The sequence below is a fragment of the Delphinus delphis genome, chromosome 20 (assembly GCF_949987515.2).
Source record: "Delphinus delphis chromosome 20, mDelDel1.2, whole genome shotgun sequence".
NCBI classification, from domain to species: domain Eukaryota; kingdom Metazoa; phylum Chordata; class Mammalia; order Artiodactyla; family Delphinidae; genus Delphinus; species Delphinus delphis.
The window spans coordinates 46,547,311-46,565,813 of NC_082702.1; the positions used below are offsets into that span (position 1 = coordinate 46,547,311).

The window sequence follows — 18,503 nt, forward strand, 5'->3', positions numbered from 1 at the left end:
ACATGCCACAGAGCAACTGGGCCCGTGGCGCCACAACTACTGAGCCTGCGCTCTAGGGTCTGCAAGTCACAACTATAGAAGCCCGTGCACCCTAGAGCCTGTGCTCCACAAGAGAAGCCACCACAATGAGAAGCCCATGCACTGCAACAAAGAGTGGCTCCCGCTCACCGCAACTAGAGAAAGCCCGCGCGCAACAGACCCAACACAGCCAAAAAAAAAAAAACAAAACTTAAACGTCCTCTTGGCAAAAAGCAGTCATTACAAATACCAACAACATTTTAACATACAGCCAATCATATTAAATTGACTCTTAGAAAGCTCCAGCTGACAGCCATCTTCTGAATCCAGGAAATATAGTTGCTGCACAGCAAGAATAAACCTATGTCCAGACTTCAGCATGCCAATGGAAGTGATTTATCATCACAAAAGACTGAGCTCTAAATCATCCAGTGGAGAACAAAAGTAATGGAATTTTTTAAAAAGCACACTAAACATACACATCAAAAGGTTGACAACATCCTATACAGGTTATTATTATAACTAAATTATTAAACAACTATTTTGGATGACGGAGGATACTAGCTCAGAGGAACAAACACTCTGCGCTTTTGCTACACTCTACTTGCTACATTCTAATTAATCTAAAAAATGAATCTATTATTATCTCAATATAATCTATAAATCACCATTGCATGGCATCGTTAAACTCAGCAAAAGTTCCAACATGTATCAGTTTGAAATGCCATGCCATGTTGCAGGGTCAGCCATTCAGAAGACGGCTCAATTTCCCAAGCTTGGTATATCTTGAATCATCTGGAATTCCTTTTAGGTTACATAAACTTATAATAATGGAAAGGCCAGATCTAGAAAAAGATGACCGTGAAAATAAACATCTTCAGAAACTGAGGAAAAAAGCAAAGTCTAAGGATTTTGGCTCATCATAGCAGAATGAGCAGACCTGCTTCAGAAAAAGACACTGGTTTTCCCAACCACCTTGAGGAGGAGAAAAAAAAGACTAACACAAAATAAATGCAGTTGTTTTTGACTAAGATACAATTTCTCTTTTCTTTCTTTTTTTTTTTAAAGTTCTGGCAGTAGGAGAGTGTTTTGTTTTTATTAAGCACAAGAAAAGCTATGAACTAAAACTGACTTGGAATACAATTTTTTCATATAGCTTACAGTAAATGTTTAAAACGTATTTATGTGATAAAGCAAGTAGAGCAAAATGTTAATGGTAAAATTTTAGTGGTCGGGTATATGGGTGATCAATGTATGATTTTTTAAAACTGTTCTGTACCTTTGAAATTTTCCATAATAAAATGAGGGGTAAAACTAAATCTACCTCTTAGAGTAACAGTGGTGATTAAATAAGATTATGTATACAAGCACATAGCAGTTGCCCAATAAATGTTAATCTACTTCCTCATCTCTTTTGAACAAAGTCACTTATCCAAAGAATAAGCTGCCACAGAACTCAAGAACTTCAGGTTCTAGCAATATATATGTTCAGAACTTGAAAAGTCTTCAACAATAAACATGAAGTTCTTTCAAAGGCATAGATGAACTCAGGAGAAAGAGGAATCCCCTAGGTGCCAGGAAAAGGAGGGAGGGAGGATTAAAAACCATGGCACCAGAAGCAGAGGAAGGAAGAAGGGGGACTGTTCCATTAACCTAGGGCTTGGGGCTTTAATGCCAGGCATAGGACACAAGGTCTTGACCCTTAGCAAGTATAAAACTGGAACTGAGATCACTACACAAGGCTGAAACTGCTTCCATACTTTAAATCAAAGAGATCATAACACTGAAAACTGATCACATGGAAGTATTTCCACACATTTAGAGCAAAGAAAAATCTGATTGCTTGTAAACAACTGTCATCTTCCTAGAGAAAATGTGAAGGAACATAACTGCTTGATATGACAAATAAAAGGCTGGCACATGAACTTGATCTGACTTGCCCAGATAACTGTGATACAACTTGCTAGTTGTCTTGCTAGCATTTTGTGCTCCCCTTTTCACAGTGGGGAGCTGTCACTAGGAGCGCATTACCCAGTCCCGTGTATTTAGGTGCTGCATGTGAAGAGTTCTCGCCTGTGGAATGTGAACAAAAGAGTTGGTCACCTTGAGGCCAGGGCTTTTAAGAACTTGTGCTTGGGGGACTTCCCTGCTGGTGCAGTGGTTAAGAATCCGCCTGCCAATGCAGGGAACACGGGTTCGAGCCCTGGTCCAGGAAGATCCCACATGCCGCGAAGCAGCTAAGCCCATGAGCCACAACTACTGAAGCCCACGTGCCTAGAGCCCGTGCTCCACTACAAGAGAAGCCACCGCAATGAGAAATGAAAAGCCCGAGCACCGCAGTGAAGAGTAGCCCCCGCTCGCCACAACTAGAGAAAGCTCACATGCACCATCGAACACCCAACGCAGCCAAAAATAAAAAAAAAAGTACTTGTGGTTGAATTTTATGGTATGTGAATTATATGGAAGGAAGGGTAATAAGGACTTAAAAAAAAAAAAAAGAAAAAGCAGCAGGCAGGGTTTCTAATTCTCTTGTCTGCCTGAAAGCAGAAGACTCTAAAGTCCTAGGAAATAGGACCACAAGCTGGGAGGAACCAGGGTTTCCCATCACCAGATGGCTGGCAGTCTTCCACAACTTCTCTTGCGCTAAGCCACTGGTAGTTTTGGGTTTGGTATGGCAGTTAGTTTTGCCCTAAATAATACATTAAGGAAATCTTTTATCTTCTAAGTTCGTGAAAGGCTTGGCTCAACCCAGTTACAAACAAGCCGACCTTGGCACAAAATGAAATTATACCTGTGGAACTCTCATACTAAGATAGTTTAGTCAACATGAGCAATGGGGAAAAAAAGCTCTTTATCTTAATTAAAAAAAAAAAGTTAAACGGGTAACACATACATACACCTCAAATATTTTTTTAAAAAATCAAAAATATAGGGAATTCCCTGGTCGTCAGTGGTTAGGACTCGGCACTTCCACTGCCGTGGGCCTGGGTTCAATCCCTGGTTGGGGAACTACGATCCCACAAGCCGCATGGTGCAGCCAAAAAGAAAAAAAATCAAAAATATTAAGAATAGAGTGGAAAGTTTCCCACCCATTTTTATCCTCCATTAGCCTTAATTTCTTCTGTACCCTTCTGGAGCATTCTAATGCAAATACAAGCAAATATTAATAAATATTATTATTTTTCCCCTTTGATTGTAAAAAAGGTAGTATACTATACAAAGTGGTAACTTTACTTTCTTAATTTAGTCACAGATCTTGGAGCTCTTTCCGTACCTGACATAAAGAGTTTCTTTTCCACAGTAATACAATAGTTCATTGCATTGATGTACAATAAATTTATTTAATCACTTCCTTATTGAAGGGTGTTAGGTTGCTTCCAATTGTTTGCTATTACCAAAAAAAAAAAAAACTTCAATTAAATACCTCCTACACACTGATCATACTGTTATGTATAAATTTTCAGAAGTAGGATTGTTACCTCAAAAGACAGATATATACATTTGCAATTTTAATAAATAATGCTTAATCTCCTTTTCTAACAAATTCTTCTATTCATTTCCATTTGATAGGTCAGAAGTTAAACTTCAAGGGATAGTGATTTCTACTTCTGCTCACAAAGTTATTAATTACCACAGAAATTGCCCCCGTAGTAATTAACAACTAGACAAAATATATGAAATAATTTTCAGTAACTGGACAACAGGCAGCATAAGCCTATGATCCCTGAGAGAAGTGAAACAATGTGAGCCTGACGATCACCCCATCTTACTGCCAGGAGGTGGTTTCTAGGCTGCAGCACAGGGAGGAGGAACCCAAACAGACTCTAGTGTACTTGCTGAGTAGAGGAGAGAAATCAAAGTTCAGGGGATCCAAGGCGGCCAGAATTTGCAAGACAGAGAGAGTAATGGAAAGGAGAGCTGTACAAAGAACACAGGAGATCTTCAGAGGAATCGCCCTGAGTCAAGTCCTATCCTATGTGTATGCAGTGCGAAACGAAACACTGAAAAGCAAATACGCCAAATAATTCTTGAAGCTCACAAGGCAGGGAGTAGTTCATTCCCACCAACCAGAAAGGAGAGACCTCACATAACTTGGGACATTGGGTAGAGTCCCAGAAGAGTCACATCTCAGCAGTAGAATTAAAGTAGAAATAGACTAAAGGCTGCTCTGGACTTGCCCTAACAAAGTTTAAAAGCAAGCCTCAAAAGGATCAAACTGATCTCCATGTAACCTGTGTGCCAGACAAAATCTAACACTCTTTAAGGGAATTCGACCAAATTCAGCAAAGACGTAAAATGCACAATGACCAACACCCAATAAAAAAAATCACCACACGTGCAAAGAAGTAGGAATGTGACCACCAGAAGAAAAATTAATCAGTGGAAAAAGACCAAGAAATGACAGATAATGGAATTAGCAGATGAGGACCTTTTTAAAACAGCTATTACAAATGCATTCAAGGTTGTAAAGGAAAATATGAACATAACAAAGAGAGAAATGGAATATATATGTAAGATCCAAATCAAACTTCTACAGATGAAAAATAGAGTATCTAAAACAAAAGATATACTGGACAGATGGCACTAACAGCAGACTGGAAACCACAGAAGAAAAGACCTATGAACCTAAAAATACAACAATAGTAATAATCCAAAATGAAACAGAGGGGAAAAAAAAAAACCCAACCCCACTGTTGGTGGGGAGAGGAGGGTGAAGAAAAGAGCCTCATGACTGTGAGACGATAGCAAGCAATTTAACCTGTGTAAGATTAGCGCCCAGGAGAGGAGAACAGAAAAATTATTTTAAGAAATAGGGGCACACAGTATGTGTTCAAATATTTGTTGGCAGATTTAAATAAAAATGGGCTATAAAAATACATTTAAAAATATGAAAATATATCATTTATGTAAATGTGAAAATTATCAGAGAAGCAATGTGGTAGCACGGAAAAACAGAGGCTCTAAATTTAAAAAGGCTTGAGTTGGCGTCTAAGCTCTGTTTCTTAATACTTAAAAGACTTGGCCAAATCACAATCCATCTGATTCTTGTGGTTTTTCTGTCTGTAAAATACGGCTGATATCTGTCCTATCTACCACATACCATTATCAAGAACTGCAAACGAGATTTAAAGGGTTCCATAAACTAAATGTTAGCTAGCAACTTAACTCAGAGTAACTAAATATTTAGGGAGAAGGTTGTTAGGTCAATACTCAAGTTTTAAAAAGCAAGTATATTTGGTGAGTTCTTCCCTGACATTTATACCTGGTTCCACATTTCCCCTATTGTAAGAGAGGTAAGAAAAATTTTTCAGAATACATTATTTTTTAAGAAACAAAACTCTCATGTCACCTTTTTTTAATGCCAAATAATCATCTTGCTTATTAATTAACCCCTACAGTGAGCGCTCAGTAAATATTTCACAAATGAATGAGTAAAAATATAAAACAATCTACAATGGTTCTCTTCTTTTGGTCCTAGGGGCAGATAAGCCAAATGAGAAGCTGGGGAAAAAATTTCAGGAAGACTCCCAAGGTGAAAGCCCTACACTACAATGACTAAATTTCTCCTGTCTCTAGAGTTTAAGATGATACAAAAGGAAACAATGATATTGCTACAGAAGCATATACTGCTTACTCAAAATCTGAGCAAGATGAACAACAGACTGAACCATGTGAAACTGCTTTTTATAAATCAAATATGATCAAATATTAGTAATTCTTATGGTTCCGTCTGCTAGTAAAAACAAGCCAGAAAACAATGCTTAAAGGAGAACTGGTAGGGGTAGGGGCAGTGGACTGTGCAAAGGGAAAGGTAATGAGCAACAGTCTGGGGCAGAAGCTTCTCAAATCACTGAATATAAAATCTTTGCCAACAAAATATTTACATAAAAACTCAACAGCTGTAACTGGCACTCTCTGGAAGCCAATACCATTAAACGACTTGGGGGAAAGGTAGCGATCAGTAGGATATCATGTAGGGAGCTAGTGGGAAGCAGAGCTGGAGAATGGAGAAGCAGCGTGAGACCATGGACTAAAGAATGTGAATTTGTTTCCAAAAGAGGAAGGGAACCATACCAATCTCATCTGACTTCCGCTTTCACTGCTCTAATTTCTCCTGTTTCAGATGATACTTTCAAGTTGAAAATCAATATACAATCGTATAAATTCTTGAAACTTCTTACAATGATTTAAAAGAAAACCAACAACTCTACACACTAAAAGCTTTTATCTATACACACGTCAGTCAGGTACTAACCTAGCAAATCAGAGTTTGAATAAGAGATTGTGGATTTTTTTTTGCTACACCATGTGGCATGTGGGATCTTAGTTCGACCAGGGATTGAACCCATGCCCCCTGCATTGGGAGTGCGAAGTCTTAACCACTGGACCCCAGGGAAGTCCCGAGATTGTGGAATTTTGCCTATTTCAAAACTATTCAAAACTAACTCTACTACCTAATTACCTCAGAAAGAAGGCTTAAATACTGAGAATATTTTGTGCTGTCCTTAATGTATGATTAATTTATGTATTTATACCTCAATATAGACTGTTTCATAGGCCAGAAAATGTTCCCACCTTAGCAACATAGAAGTCCTTACATATTACTTTCCCTCTGAAAAGTTGCCAGCTTTCAGGAAAGTTTAAGTGATTTTTATATTTATCTGGTTTTACAAAGGGCAAAAAGATAACAATCAATGCCTTCTGTTTCTCAGCTGATAAAAGTTACTTAGTCATTCCATTCTACAGAGGGAGGATGTTTTAAGCAACACAGTCTTCAGAAATAGAAGAACTAATTTTTTCCCTCTTATATCAAAGAACAGAGATTTCCTTTGTCTGATAGGCAGTTTATTCCAAATTTAGGCATCATTTAGGCCAAGAGAATGAAAGAACATTTGGTAGAACTGAATTCCTTTACCCAGAGAATTCAGTCCTTTGCACTCCACAACCTCAAAGTGTACACATTTTAAATACCTGGTAAAGACTCTATAAAAAGTTTTTTTTAAAATACTACCTGCATTATTTGTTTTTTAATAAATTTTTATTTATTTATTTATTTTTATTTTTGGCTGCCTTGGGTCTTTGTTGCTGCGCTCGGGCTTTTCTCTAGTTGCGGTGAGCGGGGGCTACTCTTCGTTGCAGTTCCCGGGCTTCTCATTGGGTGGCTTCTCTTGTTGCAGAGCACGGGCTCTAGGCACGCGGACTTCAGTAGTTGTGGCACTCGGGCTCAGCAGTTGTGGCTCGCAGGCTCTAGAGCGCAGGCTCAGTAGTTGTGGTGCGTGGGCTTAGTTGCTCCGCAACATGTGGGACCTTTCCGGACCAGGGCTCGAACCCGTGTCCCCTGCACTGGCAGGCGGATTCTTAACCACTGCGCCACCAGGGAAGTCCTATAAAAAGTTTTTGACCTTACTACTCTTCAAGTTCAACTACAGCTTTCTTGAAGAAGCCTTGGAAGGATTATAATAAAAGGTGTGGCACATTACAATTTACTTCAGATTTCTCTTAAGACAGTGAACATAAAGCCATATCTTGAAGGACATCATCTGCAACAACAAAGGGCAGAAAGACCACTGATGGGCAACTGCAATTTGATGGATGCTCTATATATTTAAATTTTTTTCATCCTCTTCATAACCCTGTGGGAGTGGTTTCATACCTCAACTTTACACATAAGAAAAGTGAAGGCTGAAGAGATAAATCTGTCCAAGGTCACAGTAAGTGGTAAGTGAGCTAGGATTTGAATCCAGGACTGCAGTTCCAGAGCCCACTCTTTACCACTCACCACACTGCTCCTCCTATGATGAGCTCCACATGACTACAGGACCTTATCTCTGCTGATTATTTCATGTGCAACAACTATGCGCAGTAGATGGCATTAATTAACAAATGGCAGACTTTGTGCATGATTAAAACTCTCCATTACATTCCCTTCTCCCTCCTTGAAGTTTTTGTTCACTTTATGGTGTTTATCACATTACGGAGCTGATTTGGCCAGCATAGGAACTTTGGGAATTCTGTTAAGTGACTTGCAGTCTGTCTTTCTATGTTAACTTAAATTACAAATGAAACCTTCCTAGACATCAGAGCATTTTCTTTAAACATGATTTTTTTCTTTCATTTTTTTTTTGGTAACTCTGCATTTGAATTGACTTATAACATACACACATTCTCCTGGTTAATTTCTCTCACATATCATTTCACTTCACTGTTTATCTTCCTTATGATTTTAACTATACATCACATTTGTTATTTTTTTTTTAAAGGAACACAAAAATGTTTTAAGAGTTTGTTCTTTGTTCTGTTTTACAAGGATGCAGATTGAGGAATTCAACCAAGTACCCGTTTTCACTATGACTCCCCCTGTATAGAGTTACAATGTTATTCAAGGCTTCAATAGGAGAATTTATAGGTACTGTAAACACCACGCAGTCGATCTAACATAATACTCTAATTTCAGTAAAATTATTTAAACTGAATGAAAATACATGTCTGGTTCTCTTAATTCGTTGTTTTCAGATTCCAGTCCACACTCTTGTCCCTCCACACTCTATTTTAATGCAGATACAAGGGTTAGTACTGGCACAGTTCTGAGGGCCATCACTTGACATTCTTTCTTAAGTTTTAAATATATCTAACTCAATCAAATAAAGATGAGTCACTTGCTGGCTTCCAGTTTTATGAGTTCAGCTCCTCTTAATCTGAAGGAGCTACTGTACCCCTTTACAACTCATAAAGTCGGCATGAGGAAAATGACATCCATCTATTAACCAGGCATTTTAAGGTGGCTAAATTAAGAATTTCATGATATGAACATCAATTTAAGACTGAAAAGCAGTGAAGAGTTTTTTTCTGATTCTCCCAACGATTTCCTCTACCATATGCGCATAGCATTTAATTTCTCCTTCTCTTATGGTACTTACTACTTTATAACTTGTATTATAGTTTTAATAAAGATACCTTTTTCTTCTTCCAGATCAGTGCTGTCCAACAGAAATATAATGGAAGCCACATATATTATTTTATGTCTTCTAATAGTCACATTAAAAAATAAAAAGTAAAACTGGCTTTAATAATGTTTTTAACCCAATATATCCAAAATATTATCATTCAAACATGTAATCAATATAAAAACTGACACGGGAATTCCCTGGCAGTACAGTGGTTGGGACTCTGTGCTTTCACTGTTGAGGTCCCGGTTTCAATTGCTGGTGGCGGAACTAGGATCCTGCAAGCTGTGCAGCGCACCCCTACCCCCCCAAAAAAATTGAGATAGTTTACCTTCCTGTGTGTTCTAAGTCTTTAAAATCAAGTGTGCATTTCACACTTACAGCACATCTCAACTCAGACTACTCATATTTCAACTGCTCAGTAGCAACATATATAGCTGGTGACTACCACAGGCACAGGGGGAGGGGGAAAGAGCCATTTTACAGTTGGACAGACTTGCTTTCAAATATCAATTCCACTACTTACTGGCCCTGAGGGAGTTCCCTCATTTAAAAAATAGTAATAATTAAAATAATACTAATGATATATCTCTCATAGGATTAAATGAGATATAACACCTAGAGAACATCTGGTCCCTTAGGGCAGGGCACACAAAAAGCCCTCGATAAATGCTAGCTATAATCAATATTTGTAACCTTTAACACTAAGCACAGTGTCTTGTACACAGTATTTATTCAATAAATGTTTGCTGAAGGAAGAAAAATTAATTTGCATGACATCCTACAAGCCATTTTAACTGCTTCTTTTTAAAATACTACATACATTTCTCATATAAGCAGGAGAAGTTTTTTGGGAGGATTGTTGCTGATGAAATTTGTTTTGAATACATTAGGAGAAACGTATCATCTTATCTCTTGGACTGATCGAGTATTTTATTTTCTTCCAAAGAGCAATGAAATTATTCAGCAACTATATACTGTAAAGCAGTCTTATCAAGAGGCTTCTTAAAAAGTTCCTTCCATAAGTGACAGTGCTATTTTACAGGTAACTCACTTATCTGGGGGAATATTTTTATCTCAGGGATAAAAACACATTCCATTTCTGGGCTTTAGTTGGAGAATAAGACAGTGGTGTATGCAAGACCCTTTATAACCTGGACTCTGAAAAAATTCGCAAACTCTCTACTTCAGTACAGTCAGTACAGCCCCCTTAATTTCTCAAAGCATCTTCCCTTTTCACTTGTGCTTATGATTCCCTTGCAATGTTTTGTATTTCTACAGATGACAGAATCACAAAGTACCAGAGCTGGAAGGATCTTAAGCGATAATCCACTCTTAGAATGTTCCAAAGCATGTACCATAAGTGATAAGCAAGATGATTTCTGGTGGTATGTGTTAGTACTGCCTACTTTAATGGTAACATATTTTGTTTAACATAAAAAAGAAAAATACAACTAGCACATCAAACTCAAGAACTCATGTGTATCTTCACTTACAACAGGGCTGAACTGTCCCTACTTAAGGGTAAAAAAAAAGTGATAAGATTTTTAAGCCAAGAGTAGCAGAGCGGAGTTCCATCCAAGTCTAAATCCTAATTTTGTACTCTTTTCATCGCCCTAAAGAATTTACTTGTCTGTGTGACACCAAGTGATGAACACTCTCTTATATAACTGTTTCTTGAGCACAATCCCATTTATCAAACCAACTGTAAGCAATGGTAGTGTCTTAAAGTACTAGTGTTCTTCCACAATGATAAGTGCATAATAGGGGATCAATAATGCCTTGAGGGGCTTCCCCGGTGGCGCAGTGGTTGAGAGTCCGCCTGCGGATGCAGGGGACACGGGTTCGTGCCCCGGTCCGGGAAGATCCCACATGCCGCGAGGCGGCTGGGCCCGTGAGCCATGGCCGCTGAGCCTGCGTGTCTGGAGCCTGTGCTCCGCAACGGGAGAGGCCACAGCAGTGAGAGGCCCGCGTACCGCAAAAAATAAAAAATAAAAAATAAAATAATGCCTTGATTATGTGGTTAGACTGCTTCCAACCACTGAGAGTCAGCATAGGAGGAAATTCCATATTGGCTCAAACAAAACAATCATAATGTATCCTAAAGCCAAACGATGTTTGGATTAACTGCTGTTTGCATTATCCATTTCACTATTTCACCCGTGAATGAATAAGGAACCAGGAGATGTCACATATATAAATCCTAGAAACTATAAAATACATACATACAGGAATATACACAGGAAACAACTCATAAAGGTTAAATAATAGGAATCTTAGAAATTGTAAATTGTACTATTTCCCAAGCCTCTCATTTAACACATGAGGAAACTGAGACTCGAGTGGTAAACTGACTTGCTCACAGTCATAGAATTAGTTAATGGCAGTGCCAGCTCTAGTCCTAGTTTACTCTTTGTGGTGTTCCATTGATTCAATACAAATAGTAGGGGAATATATCTAAATTCTTCCATTATACCAGTACAAATTCTGCTTAAGGTGAATTCTGAAAATCTGAAAATCTTTTCATGAAGCAGAAACTCTACTTGTAATGGACTCAGACTAGTAATTAAATTAGCTTTGTCTAATAATGCCAGTCTATCCACCTGAGAAATCGACAATACTCCAATGCAAAGATGCTGCTCCTACCCAGTTGTTCTTGGTAGTGAAGAAAAGAAGATTCTAATTCCAGGTGACTCTTCTCCTTTTGTGTGCACTTATGAACCCCTGGTGTTCTCAACAGCCACATACTAATTTCCCTAGCTGCAACCATCCATGGCAGATTAGAAAGAATACAATCTTTGAAGTCAAAGAGAACTTGCTGAATACCACCCCTACAACTTAGGATATAACACTGGACAAATTACTTCATCTATCTGAGCCTGTTTCTCAACTAAGATAATAACACTATTCACCTCACAGGATAAATGCGATAATACGGACATTATGGCATACTATCTTAGGATACGTACAGTTAAGAGAAAGGCTAAGAATAGAATAAGAAAATGTTCACCTATGAGTTTGAAAGTAAGTTTGTAATGTTGAAATATTAATTCCTGTTCAATATGTAAAATAGGCCATCTAAAATAAATATTTACAAAGCATTCACTCTGTGCATAGTTTAGAGATAGTGGTCACAAATTTATAACCTGAAACTGATATATCAAGACAAAGTACCAAGAAATTCAGAAAAAATACTCACAATGCTTTCAAATACTAAAAAATAACAATTAGATTCTGGTTTTTTTTTTTAAGTCCTTATCAGAGACTCACACTGAAGTATTTATAACAGAAATGACAGTGTTTGGAACTTGCTTTAAAATATACATTCTCCTAACCCGTGTGATTAAAAAAAAAAAGTGAGGATAGCTGAAGCTGTGTGATGCGTATGTGGGGAGTCATCATACCATTCTATTTGTGTTTATGTTTGAAATTTTCCATATTAGAAAGTTTTTTGTTTCTTTTTTTAAATCAAACAAAAAAAAACAACCTAAGAAAAACTATGCACATCACTAATAAACTTCTAAAGAAACAACATCTCCATCTGCAACTTCTAAACACAAGATACTATTGGTCGAGACTTCCCTGGTGGCACAGTGGTTAAGAATCTGCCTGCCAATGCAGGGGACACAGGTTTGAGCCCTGGTCCAGGAAGATCCCACATGCCGCGGAGCAACTAAGCCCGTGCGCCACAACTACTGAGCATGTGCGCCACAACTACTGAAGACCGCACACCTAAAGCCCATGCTCTGCAACAACATAAGCCACCACAATGAGATGTCCGTGCACCACAACGAAGAGTAGCTCCCGCTGGCCGCAACTACAGAAAGCCCGCATGAAGCAACGAACACCCAACACAGCCAAAAATAAATAAATAAATCTATTTTTTAAAAAAATGAAAAAGATACTGTTGGTCATTTCAGCCAAAAATATGTAAACTATTTTAAAATTACTCTCAACATAAAGCATGTCTTATCTCTTTATCAAATACTAGACAGTAATACTTTGGGTATTACTTCTCCACCTGGTAGAACAGCCCAGGATGTATTTTTCCTTTTTACCCTTATACCTTCTAGTTATATATTCTTATGACTAGAACTACTACTAACTAATATACATACACACACACGTAACCAGGACTACTATCCATCATTACTGCTAATATACCCACTATGTAACAGGGGACTCGCTGGGTATACTTCACCTTTTAAAAAGTATGACTCAGCTGACAGAGTTAAAAAAAGAATCCCCCACAACATATAACCTTAAAATAGTGGCCAAAAGGAGAAAAAGCTGTGAGCTAATCTTAGTCTATGTACAGTTTCAATATAGTTCACACATAAAATTTTAATTTGGTGGCATATGATGCATTAGACAAACGGAAAGTATCCACTGAAATTATTTAAAGGTAAGTATAAATACCTTCATATAGATTCTCTAAGTGAATTAGTACATAACTTTGAACACTAAAGAGAACCTTAAAATATCTGAACTTAAGACTTAACCTACCCGTTGTTTCAAAATAAAAATGTGGTTTACTATACTACCATTTAAATACTCACATGCTTTGTCTTTTCATAATTCTAATAGCAAGAACACAGAGAACAATCTTCCCCAAATATGTATCCAAAGGGATAAAGAAGCACAAATGTCTACTTTCCTATCAAACTGTCCTACTTACCAAAAAGCACATACAAAACATATTCCACACTTTCACTTCAAATGTGCCTAGCTAGTTTACTTTTTTAATCGTTATGCTCTTTCAAACACATAATTGAGATTTAACTAATTCTCTGAGTGGAATAAAATTTCTTTTTGCTGTCTTTAAAGGAAAAAAAGAAGTAGTTTAAAAATAGCTCCACCTCCTAAAGAATATACACAGCTGTTCATGATACTATTCTTTCAATTTTTATGTATATAAAATTGGAGGAAAATTAATTAAATTGGAAATTTGGAAACCCCTGCCCCCCCCCAAACTGCCTCTTCCAATTTACATGACACCTTTTCTTTCTCTAGAGCATAAAACGGGCTCCATTAGCTTACTCACCTTCAATCAGTCAACACTATTCACTGAGTCTCAGCACTGAATTAGGTACTCTGAAAAGTTACAAAGGAAATACAGGACCTAGTAACTACCTTCAAAGAGTTTAAATCCTTATAAAGGAAGAAAAATGTAGTTACCAAAAGAATACCCTTGCTGAGAATCTTACAGTGAAAGGTGGAGCAGGGACTACATTTTCAGGCCAGGATCTTTACACTAACTAATGCAAGAAAGATAGTACCTACCAAATTAAAAAGACTCCAAAAGTGGTCAAAGCTAAGTTATTTACAGATTATATATGCTGCTACACACTTCTACATGCATGACAAAGGAAGACTGCTCCTGTGAGTGACTGTTTCCAAATGTCCCTAATGCACGTAAGGAGACATGTATTCCTTAAATGGGCCACTTTTTGCCACTTTCGCTAATAACATCCTGTTTCTACCACAAACTGCTTAACCAAATGTTTGGCCTTCAATATTAGGATCCTAGTTTGAGAGAACAGCATCTATTATATATCCTTGAAGGCCAAATAGAAAATTTCAGGAAGCTTGACAGAATTAAGAATCATAGCTGTTATCGACTAGAGGAGTAGTTGCAGAATAAAGAATAACAAGGGATTATCTTCCTAGTTTTCAAATTGTAGATAAGTCATCTAAGGCCCCACATTTCTGGTGGCTCTAGAAATTTCCCTTCTCGCTGTCTCCTGAGCATGTATATCTTTTCCTCCTGTGAATTACTCTGTGTGGAATACCAGAGCAAATATCACAGGGGGATGAGGGGGAAAAAACCTGCCAAGACTAGCATTTTTCAACAAGCCAGTGGTTTTCCTATGACCATGAACACCTTAGAAAATTCTCTTAACAACTTCCCAAATAAAATTGTATCCAGCGGTGGCTTTATTCTACCTGTCAACCTTTGGGCCTAATTCTATACACCTAAACCTTACAAAAAAAGTATCCCTACCAAATTTGCTCCCAAACTTTGGTAACTGTCAAAAATGCACTTAAGTCTGCAGCATTAAATCCAGAGAAGAAATTCTCTGTTACTTAACTGAATCACATCAAACAACATCAAACCTAGACTGCATTAAAAGGTACTGTTAAAATCATATTCAGACGTCAGAAAGGCAAAGACCCCACAATCCATCTTCAAATACTGCCCCAACTTTTCAAGCTCTGGGACTCTAAATCACTTGAAGTAACAGCTTACACTTGAGATTCATTACAAATTGACCAAAAGAAATGAAGAAGAAAAAGAAGGGAAAAAAAAAGCATATATTACTTTCAGCAGCTGGTAAATAATAGGAATTTTTGAATTACAAAAGAATAGGGTAAAGACAGTAAATCCGGTTGCTGTCTACAATACACATCAGAATAGAACCAGTTACCTAAACAAACATTATCTACTGCCAATAAACAGCTGGGCATTCTTTAACAGCTGAAGTACGCCAACCATTTTTCATGTTTAAAAGGGTTGCTACAAATTATCCAAGTCGAAACGGATGGCAAAATCCTAAACAGGTTTTCACCGAGGAGCCACCGCGCTTACAGCATCACACAAAAGACCGGAGCAAATATAAACACGCTCTGGGCCTTCGCCGACTGCAGCCGGGAGCTGGGGTCTGCGTCCCAGACCCCCGCACCCAGAGGTAATGAAAGGTGGGGGTGGGGTCCCCTTCTTGGAATGCGCCGGGGAGCGAGGGGCAGAGAGGGAAGGAGCGAGCGCAGCTCAGAGGAAGAGAGAGAGGCAGCAGACCGTCGTCAGCGGCTTCCAAGGCCGGCGACACCCTCGGGCCCGCAGCAGGCCTGGACCTCCCGGCCCCGTCCTGCCTCCTCACCTCCCTCACGTCCTGCAAGCACTCCAGCACCGCCAGGTTGTTGCTCCAGGTATGCTTGGGACACACACGGGTCACGTCCTCCCTGCAGGACTCTTCCTCCGCCAGCTTCCAGCCCCCGCCAGCCCCGCCAGGCCCTGATCCGCCCCGCCGGGCCGGAGACCCACCCGCCGGGAAAGGCGGCTGCGGCTGCTGAGGCGGTTGTTGCTGCTGCTGCTGCTGCTGCTGCTGCTGCAACTGAGATGACTGAGGCAGCTGGAGCTGACCCCCTAGAGCGCCGCCTCCAGGTTGCCCTCCGAGGGGCAGAAGGTTGGCCCCCGGGCCCTGGCCTGGGCTGTGGCCTCCCTGGCCCTGGAGTTTGTCGGCCCCGGCCGCCGCGAGCAGCAGTAGCTGCAGCGCCGCCGACAAGCGGAACATCCTCCGTACACGTCCACACGCCGCCATCTTGAGTCCGCGGCGAGCTCGACGCACCCGCCGGCGCAGCGTATTTAAATGAGGGGGCGGGGAGTCGGGCGGGGCCCGGCGGGGTCCATCCGATCCCTTCTCCTGCCGGCGCAGACCCGCCAGCTGGGAGCAAAGCCCGGGAGTGGCCGAGCTCCGAATGGCCCACGCCCCGGACCTCGGCGGGCGGGAAAGCTGCGCTCTTTGCCGGGGGCGTTCCTGGTGCGCCTTAAGATATCTGGGTAGGGCAGCTTTGCCTAATTCCCTTGGTTGTCGTCACAGAAAAATAAAAAAGGATTGGGATTGCCACAACCAAGATGGCCGGTAGAGTATGTCATCCGTTCAATGACTTGAAATAAAAACTTTATGTGTAGAGGTGAACTTTACACGATCAGGTGTATTCCGGCATCTAAGAACCTCTTCTTGCATTTCTCCTTGCTTCCTTCCACCAGCCCCAAAAGCCTCTCTTACCCAGAAAAGGAGGCAGCATTGAATCAGGGTTAGAAGCACTGGTTCCAGAATAAGAAAAGAGCCTGTTATATTCCTTGCTCTTCGGCAGAGTAGGCAAGTCCTTTAACTTCTCTGACCCTCATTTTTCTCGTCTGAGAAAGAAAAGGAGGAGCTCTAATGTATAATTGTGAAGATTAGAAATAATAGTGCCTGGCCCACAATAGGGAATTAAAAAAGTTATAGCCAGTATTATGAATAAACTGGGAAGCCCTTTGCATGTGAGCCAGATTTTAAGCCAGAATTTAAACTCATGTTTCAAGGAGGGAAAGAAAATAACAAAACATGTCTTTGAGGCCTCAGGTTAAGTCTGTGCCTCATAACTGTCTTGCTGACCTGCATGCAGCATCTTCAGCAAGCACTACAGGCAGGGATGGTTGTTTCACTTAACACCAGTGTCCCCTCCTTTTCCATAGGAGAGATGTTATCTTCCTAAAGCATCTTCGCATCTATTGTGTCATCTGAGCCATGCATCAGGCCTGAGTTGGGTTCTCACTCACCTGAAGAATGGCAGAGATGGTAACAGTTCTGCACAGCAGGGTTAAATGTCCTGCCCAGGATGAACTTTGCCAGCCTGGGACCAGAACCCCTGGCCTCTCAGTTGGCGTGGTGCACTTTTATCCCACTCTGCCAGTATACCATGTTGGGGAGTGAGGGCAGCTTGGGACATGTGATCCCCACTGGTCATCCGTGTTCAAAAATGCAGCTTCTGCTGTCCTGACCCACAAATGGGCAGTGAAGACCAGACATAGCTAGAACCTGAGAGGTCGGGTGGGGGCTCATGAGCCTCATAAGGAACCCCTGAGACTGAGAATATTTTAGGGGTACAAACTGCCCACTGTGGCTGACACAGGCCTCTATCTCTAGGAATGAGGACATGTTGACATCTCTACCAAAACTCACTCCTGCTACTGCCATAATGTGGTGCTAAGGCTGCTGCCAACCTTGAGCATTGACCAAGACAGCCCAGGGTAGAACAGATAAATGTACATGTTCCTTAACAGATATGTGGCATAGGTAAATCTCAGACCTGAAGTTCTTGAAAAGTCACTTAGGGTCATTAATTTTTTTAATTGTTTAATTAATTAATTTTTTTTGGCCATGCCATGTAGCTTGTGTGACCTTAGTTCTCCGACTAGGGATTGAACCCAGGCCCTCAGCAGTGAAAGCACAGAGTCCTAACCACTGGATAAGGGTCATTAATTTTCAATGATGGGTCTCCATGTGTGCAGACAACAAGTGGGAGTTTATTTTTTAAGCCAGTTTAAGGCCAGAAATTGACAATCTGCTAAGAGAAGCCAGCAGTTACCCATCTCACAGCCTGCAGTGAGGAAACCCTAGACCCGGCCACAGACTGCCTCTGGAGATAGGGACGAGTGTATGTGCCTATCCTGAAATCACAGTGACCAACAAGCAAGAAACTGAGAGAAATCTGGGAACCTGGCCAGCTCAGGCTGTGTCAGGGAAGTCAGACTTTACAGAAAACACAAACCCACAGGCCAGTGAGAAGAGGGTTGACCTGACCTGGGTCGCCTGGACTCAGTGACTTTTCAATAAAAACAGACTGTCTCTATCACAAACTAGGAATTCATTTTACCCTTTACTGTACCCTTTGTTTCTTGATCCTCACTTCCGTAACTCATCCAATAGATATGTGTTGAGCATTTTTTTTTAATATGTCACGCATTGCTCAAGAACTGGCTTATATGAGAGATAA

At 40.1% G+C, this 18,503-nt stretch overlaps 1 protein-coding gene across 1 annotated transcript in view; it reads right to left on the reverse strand.

The window, feature by feature from the left end:
- Positions 1 to 16,285, reverse strand: part of GLG1 (golgi glycoprotein 1) — a 143,755-nt gene extending 127,470 nt beyond the window's left edge. The window contains exon 1 of the mRNA XM_059999262.1: positions 15,842 to 16,285. Coding sequence (XP_059855245.1) covers positions 15,842 to 16,282 — 441 coding nt within the window. The 5' untranslated portion in view covers positions 16,283 to 16,285. The remainder of the gene's footprint in view (positions 1 to 15,841) is intronic.
- Positions 16,286 to 18,503: the final 2,218 nt, after the last annotated feature.